The sequence below is a fragment of the Parasteatoda tepidariorum genome, chromosome 5 (genome assembly GCF_043381705.1).
Source record: "Parasteatoda tepidariorum isolate YZ-2023 chromosome 5, CAS_Ptep_4.0, whole genome shotgun sequence".
Lineage (NCBI taxonomy): Eukaryota > Metazoa > Arthropoda > Arachnida > Araneae > Theridiidae > Parasteatoda > Parasteatoda tepidariorum.
In genome coordinates, this window is record NC_092208.1 from 42,227,561 (window position 1) to 42,249,439 (window position 21,879).

The 21,879-nt window shown below is 25.7% G+C and overlaps 1 protein-coding gene across 3 annotated transcripts; it reads left to right on the forward strand.

Moving 5' to 3' along the window:
* Window positions 1-6: 6 nt before the first annotated feature.
* Window positions 7-19,880, forward strand: LOC107442369 (oligosaccharide transferase gamma subunit). 3 transcript variants are annotated; one of them, XM_071181346.1, is made up of 11 exons: window positions 7-209; window positions 2,618-2,790; window positions 5,087-5,204; window positions 6,669-6,751; window positions 7,843-7,900; window positions 9,886-10,026; window positions 11,086-11,172; window positions 16,360-16,423; window positions 18,150-18,224; window positions 18,889-18,979; window positions 19,653-19,880. In XM_071181346.1, exons 1-11 carry the CDS (start codon window positions 129-131, stop codon window positions 19,666-19,668), a joined length of 987 nt encoding a protein of 328 aa, XP_071037447.1. In that variant the 5' UTR covers window positions 7-128; the 3' UTR covers window positions 19,669-19,880. The 3 variants fall into 3 exon arrangements, with proteins under 3 accessions (XP_071037447.1, XP_042909665.1, XP_042909664.2); XM_043053731.2 differs by lacking the exon at window positions 11,086-11,172 and adding an exon at window positions 14,848-14,934 and having other exon boundaries at window positions 29-209; XM_043053730.2 differs by lacking the exons at window positions 16,360-16,423; window positions 18,150-18,224; window positions 18,889-18,979; window positions 19,653-19,880 and adding an exon at window positions 12,577-12,710 and having other exon boundaries at window positions 29-209.
* The last annotated feature ends 1,999 nt before the right edge of the window (window positions 19,881-21,879 follow it).

Sequence of the window (21,879 nt, forward strand, 5' to 3'; positions counted from 1 at the left end):
AATATCAATCACCTTCCTGCAACAATCAATCAATTAAGTGTCTGATTTCGACTGTTTACACGTAGTTTAGTGATCAACGAGAAGTTTTTGTATTTGATTTTTGTTTAAGGGAAGAATAAGAGTGTTTAATGATGGAATTTTCGTACAAATTTCTTTTTTATTTTATTTTGATTTTATACTTCATTCCCGATACTAAGAGTAAAAAAGAGGTATTTTTCACGACTTACTTTTTAATATCAAACTGGAATCGATATTAATGTCATATTTAAAAGAAAAAAAAAGCACATTTTGAGCTCATTAATCTCTATTTTTCTTTCCATTTGCTACATTTTGAATGAATTATATGATATAGATTTATCTTTGAATAGTATTTTAACTTCTTTTAATTACCGAAAATAATGCCGGGTTTCTCTCTCCATAATTTTGCTTTTTTATTTCGTTTAAAAATTAAAGATCTCATGAAAATTGTTAGATTTAGACTATTAGATTTTGTTGAATCTAAAATTTATATATTTTCCCAAAATCACAGCAAGGATATATTAAGATAATATGAAATATTGTTCACTTTTAATGAATGCAAGTCTGCATTTTCGGGTATCTGACTTCAGGATATCTAAAGTAAAACTTTTCTTTTCTGATAGCAGAGTGCATTCAGAAGTAGGGGATATTTCTGTATCCTGATCTGCCGTGCGGTAGATTTCCGTATCATGGTCTGTGGCAAAATATTCAGCAACTTCCGGGCTGTGGTTCACGAGGAACTAAAAAAAAGAACACCACAATTGGCTAGGCTTCAAATTGATTTTAAATGGGAAAATAATTTTTAAAAAAGCATGTTAAGGCTTGCTTGAGGGTGACTACAAGTTATATCCTTCAAATGGTCCTGTGATGCTTTTTTTAGTTTCTTCCGAAAAGTTACCAAGATTTGTAATTATTCTACCACAGATCACGCTACAGAAATTTCCCCCTGAAGTATTTCGATGCTCACAATCTGTGTGTTTTTTTTTTAACTATTGAAATGAAATAATTATTTTTTTTAAAAAAAGATTTCAGCTTCACAGAGCTTGCTATACATTTCATCATTAGAAGAATGTCAGTGTAGAGAATACTGGGCAATGACCTTTAGCCTTAAAAAAACATTATTGTAGGAAAAAACTCCATAGCAGAATGTGCTATTAAGTATGGCGTACACCACATAGTCCTTTCTGCTGAACTTCTTTTTTTTTATATAAAGTAAAAAATTATTTTAAAAAATGTCTGATTATGAGAAAATAGCTTGTTTTGAATGCAAGGTGCATTTTATTAATGATTGAAATGACTAAATATATCACAAGAAAAAAATCTAGCAATCTTATTTTGAAATCGTGCGATCTATTGCATCTTTTTTTTTTTTTTATTTCATGAACATTTTCTCTTTTTCTTCTGCTTTGAAATGTTACCTTATTATTGTCTGCAATAGTTTCTACTCGGCCAATTAAATTTTTAATTGTATTGCATTGTATTTGACATATATGCTATTTCTCATGCATTTTTTAAATGCATGTAGAATCAGGATTACAACAGTCCTGATTATGTGATCATTTTTGAATGCTCGTGTTATAATTTGTTTTTAAATGCACACACTCAGTTAACTTGCTCGGTGATACAATGCATGTCATAATCAGCAGAATGTTTTCACTAATTTATATGATTGTTGAAGGACATTGTCAAACCTTCTACTATATGACATAAGAGATAATGGATAATGACCTTTAAGCATTGGAAATACTGCGTAATAACCCTCTGGGGAGGAAAAAAACAGTAGAGGGAATGCTGGACAATTGTCTGTCGAGTAATAACAGATTATTTATCCCCTTTGTAAAAATAATAACCACATCTTCTTGCAAATCTGATGATAACAATGCACAATTATCTCATTACCTGGTGTACTTGCATTTGCCCAGTATTTCCTTTTCTGTTGTTTTTTTAAGGGTTAAGGAAGAGTCATTGCCTAGTATGCACTTGTTCAGCATTCCCTACACTTTTTCTCTAATCTGTTTTAATGGTGAAATTCATGGCCACCTCCACACAAAAAATAAGGGAATAAATTAAAGAATACTTATTCCCTCGACTTAAATAAATTAATCTAAAATATTAAAGAAAAGCATAATATGACTAACTTGAAGTGTCGAAATGTTTTTGAATGCATTCTGTTGTTAAAAAAGAAAAGTTTTATTTTCAATCTCCATTTTTCTATAATCAAAAATAAATTCGGTTTGGCATTATCTGTTTATTGAAAAATGTTGACAGATTCGTCTCTATAAGGAGGAAAGTTGAAATGGAAAGGCTAATTAAAAAAATCTCCAGTATATAAGATAATGATAGATATAATGTATAGGATAGATCCAATTGATCTATCTTATAGATCCAATGTATAAGATAATGATATAAGATCTCCAAAATGTATAAGATATGGATTCATTTTAATATATCCCTTTTGCTGGTAAGAGGGCATGGGGATGTGTTTTATTTTTTATTTGTGTTACTTTTCTTCAATTTGGATAGATTATCAGTTTATTAAAAAACTATAACAAACTGATATTTTTTCCAGAATGTTATTGACATTGTTTTCTATTTTAAGGCACAAACTCTTGCTGAAAGAGTTCAAGAACTAACTGATATGTCTTCAAAACGAGCAATCATTAGATTAACAGGTGATAAATTTCGCCAATTTATTAAAGCTACTCCTCGAAACTACTCCTTTATTGTTATGCTGACAGCTTTATCTCCTCATCGACAATGTGTAGTTTGCAGGTAATAATAACTGTCAACTGGTATATTTTATATAAGTGTAAAAGAAATTATTTTACAAACTCTGTATTTTTTTCCGTTACTTTTTAAAATCAGCTGTGTGTAATCTTAAAATTTGTTGTTGAATTCTAATTATTTATTTAATATTTCCTTTTTCACAAGGCTGAAAAATTTTTTTCTAAAGAATAGATATCTAAAGAAATATTTATTTTAAAAGCTAACACCACAACTCTATTGGTCTAAATTATGAAAATATCAATCCCACAATGAACAGTTTGTAAAGGCACGGTACTCTGTAGAAAACCGAAATCAAACATCACTGGCTGCGGTCAGTAAGCAAGTGGGTGACCACTTTGGTCAGCTTGCTTATGAATAGAATGTGCGGTATCAGTCCTAGTTAAGCTGATCTACTGTAAAGTGCTCGACTTCGTGTGCAGTTCATCAGGCTACGGAGAGCCATCCTTGCTGCATGCTGCTGGAGATCAAAGTTGTGATGGCATGTTTTTAGATCGTTCTCAGGGATGTTTCCCGGACCATCGCCAATAGCCCATTGTGCAGCTCTAGTGCGACGTAAATAAAGTACCTAGCTACTTATAAAAATATCATTTTAAAGTGGTAAATATCTTTTTCGAGATATTTCATAAACATTGTTGACAAATAGCTAATCCATATTTCTATTTCGTCTGTTATTATACTGAATGGAATCAGTTTTATTTGAATTTAGTAACTCCTGAAAAAAAATGGCCCAGCTATTTTACTGGATTCAAATAAGGTATCTTTTTATTCCTGTAATTAATCTGTATTTGGAAATAGATATCAGGGAAGCCAACTATCATAAAGTTTACAAAGCTTTAGATTTTTTTTCCGATAATTACTTAATTTACATCATATTTTTTAAATTTTGAATGACTATACAATATGAAAATTTGGAAAAATAATCATTATTTTCTTTTACAATGGAACAAACTGGTTTATTTATTTATTTTGTAAGTTTAATTTATAACTTTTCAATATTTTATCAACTCTCTCTGTTAATCTTTATACAGTTATATGTAATGCAGCTTATTTTATTTTTTACTAAAAAGAATGTAAATATCATGTCAATCCTTTATTTTGTACTTTAATATTAGTTCAATTAGTACAGAAAATTGTCTTAATTGCTACCAAAAAAAGAAAAAAAAAAAGGCTTGAGTCTCTCTGATATAAACATTTAATTGCATCATCATTCATAGTCATTGAGATGACAATTTATCGAATGGTTTATTATTAGTAAAAATATAGCAGAAATGTTTTTTTGCTGGCAATCCAAAGCAACAGTGCATCAATGGCATAATTTTAAGCTTTTTTTAAAAAATTATCTTTTGTATAATTGCAAATTTATTTCATTTTAGAAAAACTTTTAAATACTTTCTTAAAATGTTTTATGTTGATTGTTTTTTTTACGTCTAAATAATCACTGAAATATGAACATAATTACTAAAATTTGTATTTAAATATTTTAAGAATAAATCCACTTTTATACTAATCGTTAAAAAACCAAATATTGTCGACTCTTTTTCTTTACTTCTCAATAAAAGAAATCGTGAGAATTTTTTTTTAATATCACTTTAATATTTAAAATTTTTTTACAAACTAAAAAAAAATTTTTTTTTTAAAGTATATTTTCTTCAGTTTTTACATTTTAAAGTCTACGGCTTTATCAATATTTGATGTTTTTTTTTTTTTTTTTTNATTCAGTTTTTTTTTTTTTTTTTAGTTTAAAAAAACGTGTATAAATTTTGATAAATTTGATAAATTTGTATAAATTTGATAAAAGTTGATATTATTTTATTGCTGTTTTATAATGCTATAATTGTAGTACTAATTTATGCGAATTATATTATTTGAATGAAAAAATTTGACTTTAAAAGTGTGTCTTCAAGAAAAATTTGTGAATACTGGTTTAATACTGGTACAAATATATGGAATCAATTAAAATGTCATTAATTTATTAAATTTTTGTTTTAAATTATTATTTATTTGTCTTGTAATGTAATAATATAATATCTTAAATTTGTTAATAATCCAAGTACTTTTTAATTAAACCTATTCTTTGTATTGAAACATAGCGCAAAGTTTCAGTTGTCTAATAATCCAGTTTATAAAAAAATAAGTTTTTCTTCAGATGGTTAACTGTTCCAATATTTTTAAAAAAAATAGTATAATTTAAAAAAGTGCAATTCAAAGCACTAAATTAGCTAAAAGAATTTGAAATGTAAGAAATGTATAGATTATTATAATATTTATTAATTCTTTTAAGGCATGCTCATGAAGAATTTCAGTTGGTAGCTACATCTTGGCGCTTTTCCAATGCAGTTAACAACAAACTTTTCTTTGGAATGGTTGATTTTGATACTGGACCTGATGTTTTCACATCTGTAAGAATCTCTCTTTTTTTTCTTTTTTCATTCATGAACATATACATACATATTTTTTTATTGTGCTATGTTTATTGTTTGCTGTTGCTTTTTGAAATAGTGAAAAAATTCTACTTATGTTACAAAGCAAAATTACTGTAAAACATAAATTATTTTGTTTACATAAGTTTGAATTTATATAAGTCTGGAGTGTGCAATTACATTACTATTCTTATTTATGAAGCTCATACTTATGTAATTGAATTAGAAATGTTATTTATTTAATAATATTTTTTATTGTGCTTTTGTTCTAAGATCTGCACTGTTAACAATTCAATCAAATTGTGTGAAAACATAGTGTATTCTTTGCATGAGTTTTCCTTAATTGAACTAGACCTAGGTAGTTATGCTTCACAAAATTAGAATTTTACTGTTATTTTAAACTGGAAAAGAAAGAAAGATTTTGATTTTTCACAAACAACCATACTCTTAGTTATGAACATGTAGGAAAAAATCTTAGCTTTGAAAGTGATAAAATACCAGTACTAAAAACACAGTTACAGAGATTGTCCCAGATTTCAAAATGCCTTTTAAAGGTTTAAGTAAGTTATGTTGAAATTATTGCTATTAATGATCTAATTTTAAAATAAATTATGGGACAAAAATTTGTTTTCTACTAAAGAAATCCTTTAAAAATTTTGATTTTTTTTTTTTTTTTTTTTTTTACTTTGCAAAGGAATGCAATTTAATTTAAATTTCAGTAAGTGTGATGGGAAAAGGTTGTATAGGTAGGAATTTTCTTACAGTATGAAGCTATTGCAAGGATTATAGAATGAAGAAGTCCATCTCTCCGAATATGTAACTAATGTGGAAAACTGCTCAGTATGGGATGCTACATCAGAAAAACAGCTTACATGCAGCAACATATTTTTGTTTTTATCTCAAAATGTGTGGTCAGATATTATTAACATAGATGATATAAATAAATTCTCAAAGGAATATCTTTAAGAAATAGTGCAGTACCGTTTATACAAAGCGCAAAAAGGCAGCAGACCAACCATAAACAAAAAGAGAAAACTTTTCTTTTCTTCCCAAACCCCAGGAGTGGTTAAGAGGAGAGGTGGGTGTAAAATCATTTCAAAACGAGCTTCTGCTGTTATACTCCTTAATGTTGGTTCTTCCTTTATACAAAGGAACCATACCAACCCTTGGAGGACTGGTTTACATTATGTCTCAGGACCCTAGTCTTCTTCTCCTATGTATACTCTTTGACTACTGTGTATGCATTTGTGTACACAACGGCGTCAAGTTATTATTTAATGAACTGCCATTATAAGAAATGGCAGGTATCTCTCCTTATAATTTTTTCTTTACTTATCCTTAGCAATAACAATTATTGAAATAAAATATCTTGTTTGGGAATATAGTTTTATGTAACAAATGTTTTTTTTAAATATTATAATTAAATAATAATTTTGTTTTCAGTTGGGTATGAATTCAGCCCCAGTTTTCATGCATTTTCCTGAGAAAGGCAAGCCTAAAAAAGGAGACCAAATGGACATTCAAAGGTACCTCAATATTTCTTTCTATCAATCAATTTGATTTACTAATACAGTTTTATTTGGCTGTTAAAATAGAATTATATTCTTTTTTTTATAAAAAAGGATATTAATTTTCTTTATTTAAAAAATATATATATTATCAATATTACAATTTTGAAAATAAATGAAATGTTTAAAATACCCATTTTTCTAGTCTAATACCACTAAAATGTTGATTTGTTTTCCTTTTCTTTACGACTTGTTAAATATGTATAGTTTCACGTTTTCTTATAGATTTATTTGCCTTTTGATTACAGATCCTTCTTTTTGAATATAATTGTAGGTTAGAATTTTTCTTATAATAGGAATTTTTATTTAATTTCATGAAATTTCAAGTTAATAAAATTTTTAATTAATATTTTAACTCTACTTATGCTATTTAAACAATTTTTCTAAACCTGTTTCTTTTCCTCATTCAAGATATTTTTTTCTTGATGTATTGTTATTATTTAACGTAATAATACACACATAAATTTTTCTGACATAGCTCTAAGCATCCAAATTATGCATCACAATTATAAAAAGTTGAGACGTATATAATACATATTAAAAAACTAATTTGCAATAGGTCAACAAATATTGATTAAATTTTTTTCAGTAAAAATTAATCAACTTCTTAATTTTGTAATTAATAAAATTAATTGACTACTTAAAAAAAATTGAATTTTCCATTTTCTATCTCTGTTTAATTCAATTCCTTTTCGTATTTTTTTCAAGCTTATATCCTGAGTATGCTATCATAAAGTTTTTCATTTAATTTTTAGAAGAGTTTAAATGTTTCATTTCAAGCACTATTGAAAAACTGTGCTTTCTACTTACTGTATAAAAGCATTTATTATTTAGTTAAGCACAGAATATGAATTATAGAATGGAACATATTTAAAATTTAATATGAATGAAAAGTATTTTAATTTTATAAATTAGAACAGATATAACCTTTCATTGACTGTTTCAGGATAGAAATAACCTTTCATTGACTGTTACAACATCACATATTCAAAAATGTTAGTCTGAAGAAAATTGTTTTTATTTCTTTTAATGAATTGATTTAATTTTAGAATAGGATTTCAAGCTGAAACTATTGCTCGTTGGATTGCTGAAAGAACAGATATTCAGGTAATTATATTAGTTTTGGTTGAAACTATTGATTTTCATTTTAATTTGGAAATGTCTTTTGAGTTCTAAAACTTATTTCAAGTTTACTAAAAGTTTAGTTTTGAAAGTAAACAAGAAAAACAGCTGTAGTTAATTTTGACTTATCAAAAATTCAATGAAGATTGATTTTAATTCCAAGTACAATTAACGGAAATCAAAATTCACGAATGTTTTCTTTTGCCTTTTTAAAATATTTCAATGTAATTTGAATATTAGTAGAATAGTTTTATCTATATAGTGAAACTATATCTTAAATCATCACTGACAGCCAAAGATTCATGATGTTATGGAAAATTTGATTAATCAACAATTCAACGAAGTATGTTTTTCCCTCAAAGTCAAAGATTCATTAAATATGGAAAATTTGACTTCAAAAATTTAATTGTGTTTTTTTTTTATTCCAAGAACAGGTAAAATATCTTGGAAGAAAAGATAACATATAAATTTTCTGTAAAGAATATGCTTTTTATTTCAATACAATTTGAATGTTAGAAAATGAGGAAGAAACCTTTAAGAAAGTAAACACATGTTGGAATGATACTATTGCAGGTAGTTAAATGACATCTTGAAGCATAATTGAAAGCCAAAGATTCATCAAGTTATTGAAAATTTGACTGATTGAAAATTTAATAATCTTTTTTTTTTAATTCCAAGAGCAAGAAAAATATCTTGGAAGCTAAGATTGCTAAAATTTTCTTTAAGAAAAATGACTTTTTATAATATTCCTATAGAGTTTTAATGTTCAAAACTGGGGTAGAAACCTTTATGAAAGTAAAACATGTTTGAATTATACAATTGCAGGTAGTCAAAGATAACTTATGGAAATTTATTTCCTTGCCCATTGCCCTGTCTATATATTTTGCTCCCAAGGCAAAAGGAGCTCTTTAAATAAACATAAACCCATTTTACTTACCACTTTAAGGGAATTTTGTAAACTAACATTTTAATCTGATGGTACATTTCAGAGCGGTTCTGTAGATGAAGATGCATTCTTACCTTTTAAATTTTTTTTTCACTGTCAAAAGAAAACAAAAGTCTGAGTAACCATCCTCCTACATTTTTAAAAGAATTGATATATACCAATGAAAAAAATTGAGAGAACTTCAGTTAATTTCTCACCGAAAGGTGTAGATCTTTCTGCACATTACTACAAGCATTTTTTTTTTTTAAATTTCATTATTTAGAAAGTTTATAAAGTTTTCAGGTTATTAAAAAAAATGAGTGAATGAATTAATATGGTGTAAAATATTTAATGTTAAAATCAAATCTGTAGAGTTTTGAAATTATCAAAACAGTGAGTTATACAATGTTTAATTTTTAATGTTTTAAACTTTTTTTTGTAATATTTTTCTTATAGATATAATCATTACCAAAAAAATAAGTCAATGTTTGGAGCTCAACTTTGAAATTACATAATTGTATTTACAAATTCTATTTTATTCATGAGCAATATTTCCAAATATCAACTTTGAGCAGTAGTGTATAATTTAAAATTTATTAAATATGTTCATCGAATTTAAAATTTAGGGAGTGTTTAAAATTCTAACCCTTCTAAATATTTGCTGTTACATGTGACATTTCCTGTGTAAAGAACTATGCAAGCTAAATAGCACAAGTCTGGTCCTCAGAAACTGTTTGTAATAATTTGTTAATATATAATTGTATATTTTGTCATTATATAATTGTTTTAGGCATGTTTCTTTTACTTCTACTTGAATATCAATTTTCAAATTGAGTCTCTTTTAATGAAGAGGAATTTATTTTGTAAAATAGTTTCAAGGTTAATTACTCTTAGAATATTTAAATTTTAAATAAGTTTCTTTGTTAAATAATAATTACTTTCTGTTCTAAGTTATAAAAAAATGACTTAAGGTGTAAAAAAAGACAATTTTGTCCAACATATTATGTTAATTTATATCATAGAATTGTTTTCTTTCTTTCTTTAGATTCGAGTGTTTAGACCCCCAAACTATTCTGGAACAATCGCTCTAGTCATACTTTTTGCCTTAATTGCAGCACTTCTTTACATGAGAAGAAATAATTTAGATTTTTTGTACAACAAAACATCATGGGGATTAGGTGCTTTGGTGAGTTACTGCATTATTTACATATATTTTGAAAATTCGTAATAATGTATATTTTTATTTGTACAACTGCTTAAAAAGCTTGATTTTTGTGAACATTCTTGTTGTTATTTTATGCCTTATATTTTTGCCATTTAGAAATTTCCTCTTATTTTATATTTCAATCAGTTTACTTTCTATTCAATCAGTGAAAGGGCTCAATCTATTACATTGTTTTACTTCAGATTATGTCAAAAATACTATCTATTAATTTACTTTCTTACCTAATCTATTATTACTTAATCATTATAGCAATATCTTGGTTTTTTTTTTTCAAAAAACCCTCTGTTATTCTTCAAATTTATATGTTTAAACTTAACCTTATTCAATGTTTAAAGAACAATGAAGGAATAAAAATTTGATGGAATATTTTAATAAATATATATATACTTGTGAAATTTTTTGCACTATGTGCTAGAGCAGTGTTTTTACATCTTCGAGTATAGAGTTATCTCGTATACACAAAAGAAGTTAGAGGAAGAATGTTAAAGAGAAATTTTTTTTTACAGTTATTGTGATTTATTTCTAACTTTAAATATTTGTCCAGCATATGTACGTGATTATTTCTAATCAGCTGAGTGGAGAGAAACACAAAATTTCCATCAATTGAGTACATCTGTGATAAAGTCTAGTATCAAAATTAAATGTTTTATTAGTTACAAGCATGATATAATTAAGGACTACTGTATTTAAATTATTATAATTTGTTATTTTAGAGGCAGGGAACTTAGCTCATTTGGCAATATAAAGCCTCATTAATCATAATTTAATACATTTTTAATTTGTCAAATCTGTGGCATTATTTCTCTTGGTTTATTAGAATTAAAACTTTAAACACATAGTACCATAGTGTCTTAGTAAGTTATTTTAAAACTTTATATTTTAAATATAAACGGATGAATTAGGATATAAAATTATGTGATAAGGAAATATTAGACATTAATATATTGTTATAATAAGAACAATAAAATAATGTTATTGATCTTGTAATAAAAATACTTATTTCTTACATTTATTATTCAGTGCATTGTTTTTGCTATGACTTCTGGCCAGATGTGGAATCATATTCGAGGACCACCATTTATGCATCGTACAAGTAAGGGTACAGTGGTAGGTATTCACTTATTTACAAGTTTTTACTTTTATAAGAAAAAATTATATTGTATTTTATTTAAAATAAGATTTCTTTTTTAATGGTACTCTGTTCAAAAATGAATTTATTTTGAAAGAATACAACTGAAACAAACATGAAAAGTATGAATATGAATATGCATAATCACATTTACTTAGGGCCTCTTACTATAGAGTCATCTCCACATCCAATGACCAATTTTTAAAGGTTAATATACCATTTTGTTTTTATAAAAAGGCAAAAAGACCATTTATAGGCTTAAAAAAACCATTTTTGATGCTGTTAATTTAACATTAATAAGCTCTTTAGGCGAGAAGAGGCAACCCTTTATAAATGACTAAATAATAGCCTCCTACACAAAACCTTTCATAACATTAAATTATACGATCTACAGGTACAAGAAGGGTACCTAATAAGTGAAAAATAACCTTAGCAAACATTTCCCATTTGTTAACACATTTTGTGTAAATTTCGGGTAAATAAAGTGACAGAATGGCTTGATTGGTTGCAGTTCAAATTTAGTGAAAGTTCTAGTATGTTAGAGCTTTAAATATGTCTAAAAAACAATTGAGATTTTAGTTGGAGCAGTGCATCAAAGTGATCAAGTTACATAAAAAAGTGATTTGAAGGAGAAGTTAGTGACTGTTTTATGTAAGGGGAAAACAAAATTAAGATAAATTTTGAAATGTAAAGTAGAAATGGGAAAACTTCTTCTAGGTTTGGAAATGATAGTGTGGATTGGAAATATTCATTCAGCACTACTTTTATACTATACTACATTTAATAAATAAATAAACAAAAAATATTTTAAACCATTTTTGCCCAAAGGTGTGTAAACACACTATTTTAATAAATATTTTTTATTGAAGCTGAGATGTATATTTTTCACATATTTTAGTTTTCTGCTATTGTCAAGGGTTCTGAAAACATCTATTAAATATTAATAATTCAGTTGGAGTGCATGTTCTGTTGAGAAAATTTTAAACTATGCTAGTTTCTTAACTTGAGAGGGTTATTGACAAATTTAACTCTTTGAAAATGTTTAAATTCTTCATTTGAGATTAATCATGTATCTCTTATGATGGATTAAAGTTGCAAGTTCTGTAAATAAAGTAAATAAACAAAATTTCATAAAAATCTAGTGTTAAACTAAATGGTTTGTTCATTGATTTGGCTCATGGTTCATACATTTTAACAATATGCTTCAATGATGTACTTACCAATAAGTTTTTATATTAGTCTATTTCTAATTTCTCTGCTGTTCTAAAAGACACTAATTAAATTTCTTCATTATGTTTGACAAGTCATATTTTAAATATTAATTATTATGTATAATTTGAAATATTATTATCATATATGAAATTTTATTTTTATTATTACAGGGCTATATACATGCTAGCAGTGGTGGCCAATTCATTGTTGAAACTTATATTGTGATTGTTTTGAGTATCCTTTAAAAAAAGAAAGGTTGAAATGGTTAATGATAATTGATTAATTCTTTGAAAATTTATCAAAGAATATAAAAATATAATTATTCTCATCTTTTCTATAAATTCCATGCTATTGGTTACTGATCCAAAATTAGTTTATCTAAAACTTAATAGTAATATTTTTTATAAATGATGTAAAAAATGAGCTAAAATAAAACTTATTGAAATGTTCTGTTTATAATTTTTAAAAAGAATCATGCTTTAGAAGAGCTTTATCAAATCATGTGCATCATGGTGATTTATTCATTCTTTACTCTTTTTTGTTTATGAAAATATAGCCTTAATATAATTATTTTGTTTTTTCTATATTACTTTAAGCCTGACAAAAATAATTATATTTGCATTTGAAGCCTGAAGATAATTTTTTCTATAAGTAAATAATTTTAATAGTTAATTCAGCTTAAAATTTATTAATTTTAAATTTAATAAATTTAAATTTTTTAAATTAACATTAAAATTTTTTTAAAGTGTGACAAAAGTAATTATATTAGCATTTGAAGCCTGAAAATAATTTTTTCATTAAGTAAATAATTGTAAAAGTTAATTCAGCTTAAAATTCATCAATTTTAAAATTAAGAAATTTTAATTTTTTAAATTAACATTTAACATTAAAATTTTTTAAATTAACATTAACATTTTTTAAATAAATATTAGCATTTTTTAAATTAGCATTTTAATTAACTTTTAAATTTTACCTAGATCATCCACATATTTAGCCCTATGTTTTTTTTTAAAGTTACAGAAATTGCTATCCAATTTTAAAATTTCCATTGGTTGTGGCTTTTTATAAATTTTCTATCAAAATCAATCAATCTGGTAAATACCAGAATGGTATTGATTATCAGGGATGAGATTTTTCCGCTTTTTAGCTGATTTCCGCTTTTTTTCACTTTTATCTCTTGAATTTCAGCTTTTTTATCAAAAATTCAGATTTTTCTAAAAATTTCACTTTTTTTATAAGTATTCCGCTTTTTCAGAAAATTCACCCATTTTCAGAGAGAAACAGAAAATTCAAACTACATAGCTACCAATCCTTTCTCATTTTTACTTATTTTAGCTGTTTTCTCCCCTTTTANCAAGCTTTTTCCGAATTTTTTACCCGCCCTCCAGATAGATCCGATTTTTGTAGTTCAAATGACGCTGTTTTTGACAAGCCTTTTAGAGGTCCCAAGCCTGGAATCTGCCAATATCTCGATTCTTATTCACACGATTTTAATATCAAACATAGCTTTTCATATTTGCGTGTTGAGATTCTTATTCACGCGATTTGAATATTGTACGTTGTGATTCGTATTTATGCCTTTTTAAAAACCTATGAAGCGATTCGTATTCACGCGAGTTTAAAATTCAATGTCTTGATTTGCTCATGCTGTTTATAATATCAAACATTGATTTTCATTTATACGTGATTTTAAAATAAGGCATTGAGATTCGCAATCACGCATTCTAAAAATTATGCATCATAATTCTTATTTATGCGATCTAAAAATTACGCATCATGATTCGTATTTACGCGATCTAAAAATTATGAATCGGGATTTGTATTTACGCGTTTTAAAAATTCTATATCCCAGTTTGTATTTTCTCATTTTCAAAATCGTATATCTAGTTTCATATTCATGTGATTTCAAAAGCCATAATTGTTATTCATATTCACGCAATTTTGAGATCAACTCTCGCGATTCTTGTAAGAAGTAAATTTTTTTTAAAATTAGTTACTATAAAGGTGACTGTTTTTCTAACGACGATTATTAGTATGTATGTGTAAGTGTTACAACATCAGAGAAACTGGATTCAAAACTTACATTCTGTGCTTGCAAAGAAGAAAAAATAGGATTTGTCACAAGATGTTTGAAGATGGANGTTATTTTAGAGGCAAGGAACTCAGCTCATTTGGCAGTATAAAGCCCCATAAATCATAATTTAATGCATTTTTAATTTGTCAAATCTGTGGCATTATTTCTCTTGGTTTATTGGAGTAAAAACTTTAAATGTATAGTACCATAGTGTCTTAGTAAGTTATTTTAAGACTTTGTATTTTAAATGTTAATGGTTGAATTAGGATATAAAATTATATCATTATGCAATAAGGAAATATTAGACAGTAAAATAGTGTTATTGATCTTGTAATAAAAATACTTATTTCTTACATTTATTATTCAGTGTATTGTTTTTGCTATGACTTCTGGCCAGATGTGGAATCATATTCGAGGACCACCATTTATGCATCGTACAAGTAAGGGTACAGTGGTAGGTATTCATTTATTTACAAGTTTTTACTTTTTATAAGAAAAAATTATATTGTATTTTATTTAAAATAAGATTTATTTTTTAATGGCACTGAATGAATTTATTTTGAAGATGAATTTATTTTGAAAAAATGCACAGCTGAATCAAATATTAAAAGTATAAATATGACTATGCATAGTCAAATTTATTTGAGGGACCCATACTTATAGAGCAATCTCCATATCCAGTGACAAATTTTCAAAGTTTAATATACCATTTTGTTTGTAAGAAAAGGCAAAAAGACCAACTATAGACTTAAAAATATCATTTTAGAGACTGTTAAATTAAGGTGAAAAAGTTTTTTAGGTGAGATCAGGGCACTTTATATAAATGACTAAATAACAGCCTCCTACCCAAAACATTTCTTAATATTAAATTATATGACCTTACAGCAGGTACAAAAAGTTAATTTAATAAATGAAAAATTACTGTGGCAAATATTTTCGATTTGTTAACACATTTGTTGTAAATTTCAGATAAATAAAGTGACAGAATGACATGGTTAGATGCTGTTTAAATTTAGTTAAAGTTCTAGTATGTTAGAGCTTTAAATATGTTTAAGAAACAACTGAGATTTTAGTTGGTGCAGTGCATCAAAGTGATCATCAAGTTACACAAAAAAAGTGATTTGAAGGAGAAGTTAGTAACTGTTTTATATTAGGGGAAAAACAAAGTTAAGATAAATTGTGAAATGTAAGATAGAAATGTGAAAACTTCCCCTAGGTTTGGAAATGATAGTGTGGATAAGAAATATTTATCCAGCACTACCTCTATACTATACTACGTTTAATAAATAAACAAAAAAATTATTTTAAACCGTTTTTGACCAAAGGTGTGAAACGCACCATTTTAATAAATATTTTTTGTTGAAGCTGAGACCTATATTTTTCAGTTATTTTAGTTTTCTGCTATTGTCAAGGGTTCCAAAAAGATCTATTAAATATTAATAATTCAGTTGGAGTACACTTTCTGTTGAGAAAATTTTAAACTATGCTAGTTTCTTAACTTCAGAGGATTATTGACAAATTTAACTTTTTGAAAATGTTTAAATTCTTCATTTCAGATTAATCATGTGTCTTTTATGATGGATTAAAGTTGCAAGTTCTGTAAATAAAATAAATTTAAAAAAAATTCATAAAAGTCTAGTGTTAAACTAAATGGTTTGTTCATTGATTTGGCTAATGGTGCATGCATTTTAACAATATGCTTCAATGATGTACTTACCAATAAATTTTTATGGTAGTCTGTTTCTAATTTCTCTACTGTCCTAAATGACACTAATTAAATTTGTTCATTATGTTTGACAAGTCATGTTTTAAATATTAATTATTATATATAATTTGAAATATTATTATCATATATGAAATTTTAATTTTATTATTACAGGGTTATATACATGCTAGCAGTGGTGGCCAATTCATTGTTGAAACTTATATTGTGATTGTTTTGAGTATCCTTTAAGGAAAAAGGTTAAAATAGTTAATGACAATTGATTAATTCTTTGAAAATTTATCAAAAAATATACAAATATAATTATTCTCATCTTTTCTGTAAATGCCATGTTATTGGTTACTGATCCAAAATTAGTTTATCTAAAGTTTAATAGTAATATTTTTAATAAATAATATAAAAAATGAGCTAAAATGAAACTTATTGAAATGTTCTGTATTGAAATGTTTTAAAAAAAATCATGCTTTAAGAGAGCTTTATCAAATCATGTGCATCATAGTGATTTATTCATTCATTAATCTTTTTTGTTTATGAAAATATACCCTTAATATAATTATTTTGTTTTTTCTATAGTACTTTAAGCCTGACAAAAGTAATTAAATTTGCATTTGAAGCCTGAAAATAATTTTTTCAATAAGTGTATAATTTTAAAAGTTAAATCAGCTTAAAATTTATTAATTTTAAATTTAATAAATTTTAATTTTTTAAATTAACATTTTAATTAACTTTTAAATTTTACCTAGATCGTCCACATATTTAGCTCCATGTTTGTTTGTTTTTTTAAAGTACTCTACTCTATAAAGATTTAAAAACAAAGCTTCAGATTTTTTTTCAAAGTTATAGAAATTGCTATATAATTTTAAAATTTCCAGTAGTTGTGACTTTTTATGAATTTTCTATCAAAATCAATCAATCTGGTAAATACCAGAATGGTGTTGATTATTCACATTGATACAACCAATCATACTGACTAAATGGAATGAACTATAATGAGGGGTGTTTTCTGTTCAAACACGCTAACCTTGTGATACAGACTCCGAATTTGATTTTCAGAGGATAGTTGGACATATTCACCACTGTTTTGCACATGGTTGTCCTTTTTTTTCTTTTTTTTAAAAATTCATTTGACTTAAAGTTTATATTTAGTTATGAATGAGAATTTAGTTATGAAATGAACAGTAATTATTTTATTTTATTTATTTATTTATTTTTCTTTCTTTATTTGTTTACTATTTCAAATTATTGAATTGATACCAATATAATTTATATTAACATAAATTTATTAACTTTGATTATATTATAAAAAAATTTATTTCAAACTATACTTTTGAGTCTAGAAGTAATAAAAATTAACATTGATTTTATTTTTGATTGATTTTATTATTTAAATTCTGAAAATGAGTGCATAAAATATTTTATCTATATTGAATATTAGTCTTGTCTGGTATCAAAAAGTAAGTTTAAATGTGTACTTCTTAATTTTCTAGATAGATTATTATTTCTTAATAATGTTATGCAATGCTTAATTTTTATTAACATGCTCCAAAATCAAAACATGTTAAGTCTTTGGTGGCATGTTAACCTACCATAAAGAGATATATAATGATCACTCCCTGAAGACATAACATCTTGGTTTGGCATTTTAAACTAATACCATTATATAGTAAGTTTTGCATAGTAAAAAGAACTTAAGTTTTTCCCAGGTACAAATATGCGTGATTTAATAATATATGAAATGTTCTCACATTTTGTGGTGATATAGGAAAAACAAATAATCTTAGTTCATTTCTTTTTTTTTCTATATTCAGTGTAAAAATCTTGAAATTTGACTTGTTTTTGTAATGCAAAATACTGCTCATATGGCAATGTTAAATTTAATTTTATATCTATTTTTTTGTTACTATTTACTACATTCAATTTGTTCATGAAGCCTTAACTAATCTAAGATGCTGCTATTGTGATTGGCATGGTGCTTTTGCAGGAGGCTGCTTCCTGTCGGGGAGATTCAAAGAAACGAAAAAGTAACTATTTTTCTTCTATCTCTCTATATTTAAAGGAATAAGTAACTGTCGCTACTATTATTTAAAAAAAAATTCATTTATGCATGCTTTTCACTTTCATAAAAATTTAAATAATTCAATGAAAAATTATAAAATGTGTACATTTTTAGAGAAATTTTTAGTAAACTTTCAACTTTCTCACAATGCATTGAAATTTATTTTTCGACACTTCTTATTCATTTCGTATAAAATTACTTTGACTTTAATGAGTGGAAAAGAAAAATCAGATAAATTAATGTAATTAAACATTTTATTTAGGTTTAGTGTAATTTTAGGTCTGAGGTGTTTTTGCTGTATAATTTGGCTTAACCAAAACTATTTGCTGCATTTTGGTATTTTTGCTTATCCAGATTCCAGAGTTCTGGGAGTTGGCAAGTTACAGCAAACAGGAATAGAGATTTCTAGTTAGTTTTTTTGTTTTAACTAAATTAAGTGTTAAGGAATTTTTTTTACCAATCCACGGTTTATGCATTGTTCATTGATAGCAATATCTTTTTTTATACAGGGTTATACGGGTTTTAAAAATATTTCAAAGAAAGTTAAAAATGTGTTTTTTGCAGATTTGATCTTTCTCAAAAGTATTTTAATTTTGATATTTTTATTTAACTGTTTCTGTTGTTTTTAGTAATGTCTGTCACAGGATTAGCTGTTGTTGCAATATTTTTCAGTCTGCTCCTATCTGTATTCAGAATGAAAGCTCAAGGTTATCCTTACAGGTATTAAATAAAATAAAAAATATGTATTATTTTGGATTTTTCAACACCCTTAATTATTAACAATTGTTTGTTTTATTCCAGTGGAGCTAAGTTTTGTATTATTCCAATTACTTAATCGCCTGCTTTTTAAACTCTTTTATACTTAATTTTTAATTTTATCTAGAGTTACAGGACTGTTTAAGCAGTTGTTAGTTTAATCATTAAAAGCATTATGCAATATACAGGTAACTTCTCATCATATATGTCCTCTTATTTCATATATTAACATATGTTGCGTATAGTGTCAAAATTCTATTATTGAATACGGTTTCAAATTACTGGTGTAAAATACAAACTCTGCACATTTGCAATAGTATTTATTTTGTAGATCAGTATTAAAGAGAAGTTTATGCAAATACCATGGCTGGAAAAACTGCCATTCAGGAAGTCATCAAAAACACCTGTTTCAACATTTCTGCTAGTTTGTTATTCCTTAGCCCCACATCATAGCCATTGATAGAAAGCATATCAAACATGCCCTAAACTAAATCCAAATACTGTAGTTACTTTTTAATTTTGCGTTAATGTTTGAACCTAACAGCTTTTGAAATTTTTTATTTCATATAACTCAATATTCTCCCCTTGTATTTTACAAATATTATTTTTGCATTCATACTGAATAATTCCTTTTCAGCTTTCTTTTCAAATGATGACAAAAAGGGCATGATCAAAGCATGAATCACTATCTCATGTATTTCTCTTCATCTCAACAAAATACTGATGTGGAACCCCTTTGCACCCAACACTCATTACCATTGAATCAGTGCAATAAAAGACTGTATTGAAACATTTTATAGAAAAAAAAAAGGTTTTTGTATTATTCAAACATATAAGTTTCATTCATTAAAAAATTTGAAACATACATTCCAGAAAGTTTTGTGTGAAGTGATTATTTTTGCTTTAACTCTATGGGCATTATTTCTATCTTTTTTAGGAACTAAAACTGTTCTCTTTTTTGCAGCAAAAAAAATGTTTCTGCCTATGATGTTTATTAAAAAAATAGTAACAATTATTTATGAAATCATAATGTTTAAAAATTTCATTGTGACATTTTCATTTGAGTTTTTTTTTAAACCTAAAACATATATACATGGATTTTGTGTAGGATTTAACTTAGCCATTATAACTTTCATGACTCTGTGAATAGCAAACCAATTTAAAAAAAAAAAAAAAAAAAAACATGCCACATAAATTTTCGATCATTTTTTCTGTAATTATTACAGTTACTTTTCTTTTTTCGAGACATTTTGACCTAGTTTTTAAAATTCTCATATTTTTAATGTGCTATTATCGCAGCACATAAATTTTTAAAATTTGAGAATTATGCTAATTTTAAATCCAATTTATAGAATGTGCGAATTTAACAGAGAAATAATTTTTATGTTAAACTTTTTCTATTTGAAAAAAGGATTTCGTTTAATGATAAAATCAAGAACTTTTTGTATTATAGGTTTCTCAAAAGCTCTGAAAATTTTTGTGAAATTCAATGCCATTTTTTTAATGGATACATGCCTCTTTTTAGTTTTATAAATGAATCTTGAGCTTTTTTCCTTAAAGTTATGTTAAAAAAAGAAGAATTATTGTGGATAAACTATAATTTTAAATTATGCTTAGCTGAAACGTTTTTGTAACTAATGAATAATATTTAGGTACAATGGAGGCTTACCTGTTAAATTATAATTTGTAACCCTGCCTGTGGTGTATATTAATGTGTTTCTAGTAACTTCAATCAATATTATCTAAAACAATAATTAATCATTTATACTCTTAGTTACACATAACTCATTAAAGCCATGCAACATGCTATCATTAACATACCAGTAATTCACCCATGATCAAAGTCTTAGTCCTGACTTGGTGTGAATTTAATTCTGGTTAAATTGGGAATTAACGAAAAATTTTAATATGATTGTGATAATTCATTAGGGCAAGTAAAATTTTTTAATTATCGAATAAAATTGAACACAAAATTAATATAAATAACATTAACTTAGAAATTACACTGATTTCTAAGGGAATGTAATTTATTTGAATTCCAGCTCTGAATATTAATCTTTAGTAGCTTTCTTCTAATACGGTGGGTAGCTTAGTAGCTGCAAACTATACTGGATTTTGAAAATTTCTCCTGATTTTCTGACTTTCTAAAAATTATATTATTTTTTTTCTCTATATTTTAGAAAGTTTTTTAAAATTTGGACATTTTTCAATTCACGATGAATATTTTAATAAGTGTTTTACTTGCTTGAGTATGTAAACAAGTTACTTCTAAATTATGTCATTTGCTTCATCTACAGCAGTTGGTTTTAAACTTATCTTTTTTTAAATGTTATAATGTTTTGTTTTTCAGAACATTTTTTTAAATTAAAGAATATCTTACAATCTAAAATTCATTCAATATCTATTGCTATAACAAATTCTAAATTAAAAAAATAAAATAAACATTAAAAAACATTTATTAATTATTTTAATTAGTAAGAATTGCAGTCTATTTAAATTTATAGTTTTTTTGACATAATAGAAATCCCTAAAGTCTCACTTATCTGAAATATTTTAGATAGTATGTAATAATATAAAATTCAAATTTTGAAAAAATCTATTGGATTATTTCCTTTTTGGTTGATAGTATTCCTAGTCTTTTTATTTTAATAAATACTATAATTAACATATATATCTGATATATATTTTTTTCAAATAGATATTTAACTTTCTATTACAGTAGTTTGTAATTATTTTTAAAATTTAGTAACCAATGATTTAGAAAAAACTATGTTTTTAATTTGATTCAAGTAATGAATTCTTTCTATCTTATTAAAAAATATTTTATTGCATATTTAATTATCTGTTAAAAAGCCAGTGTTTTT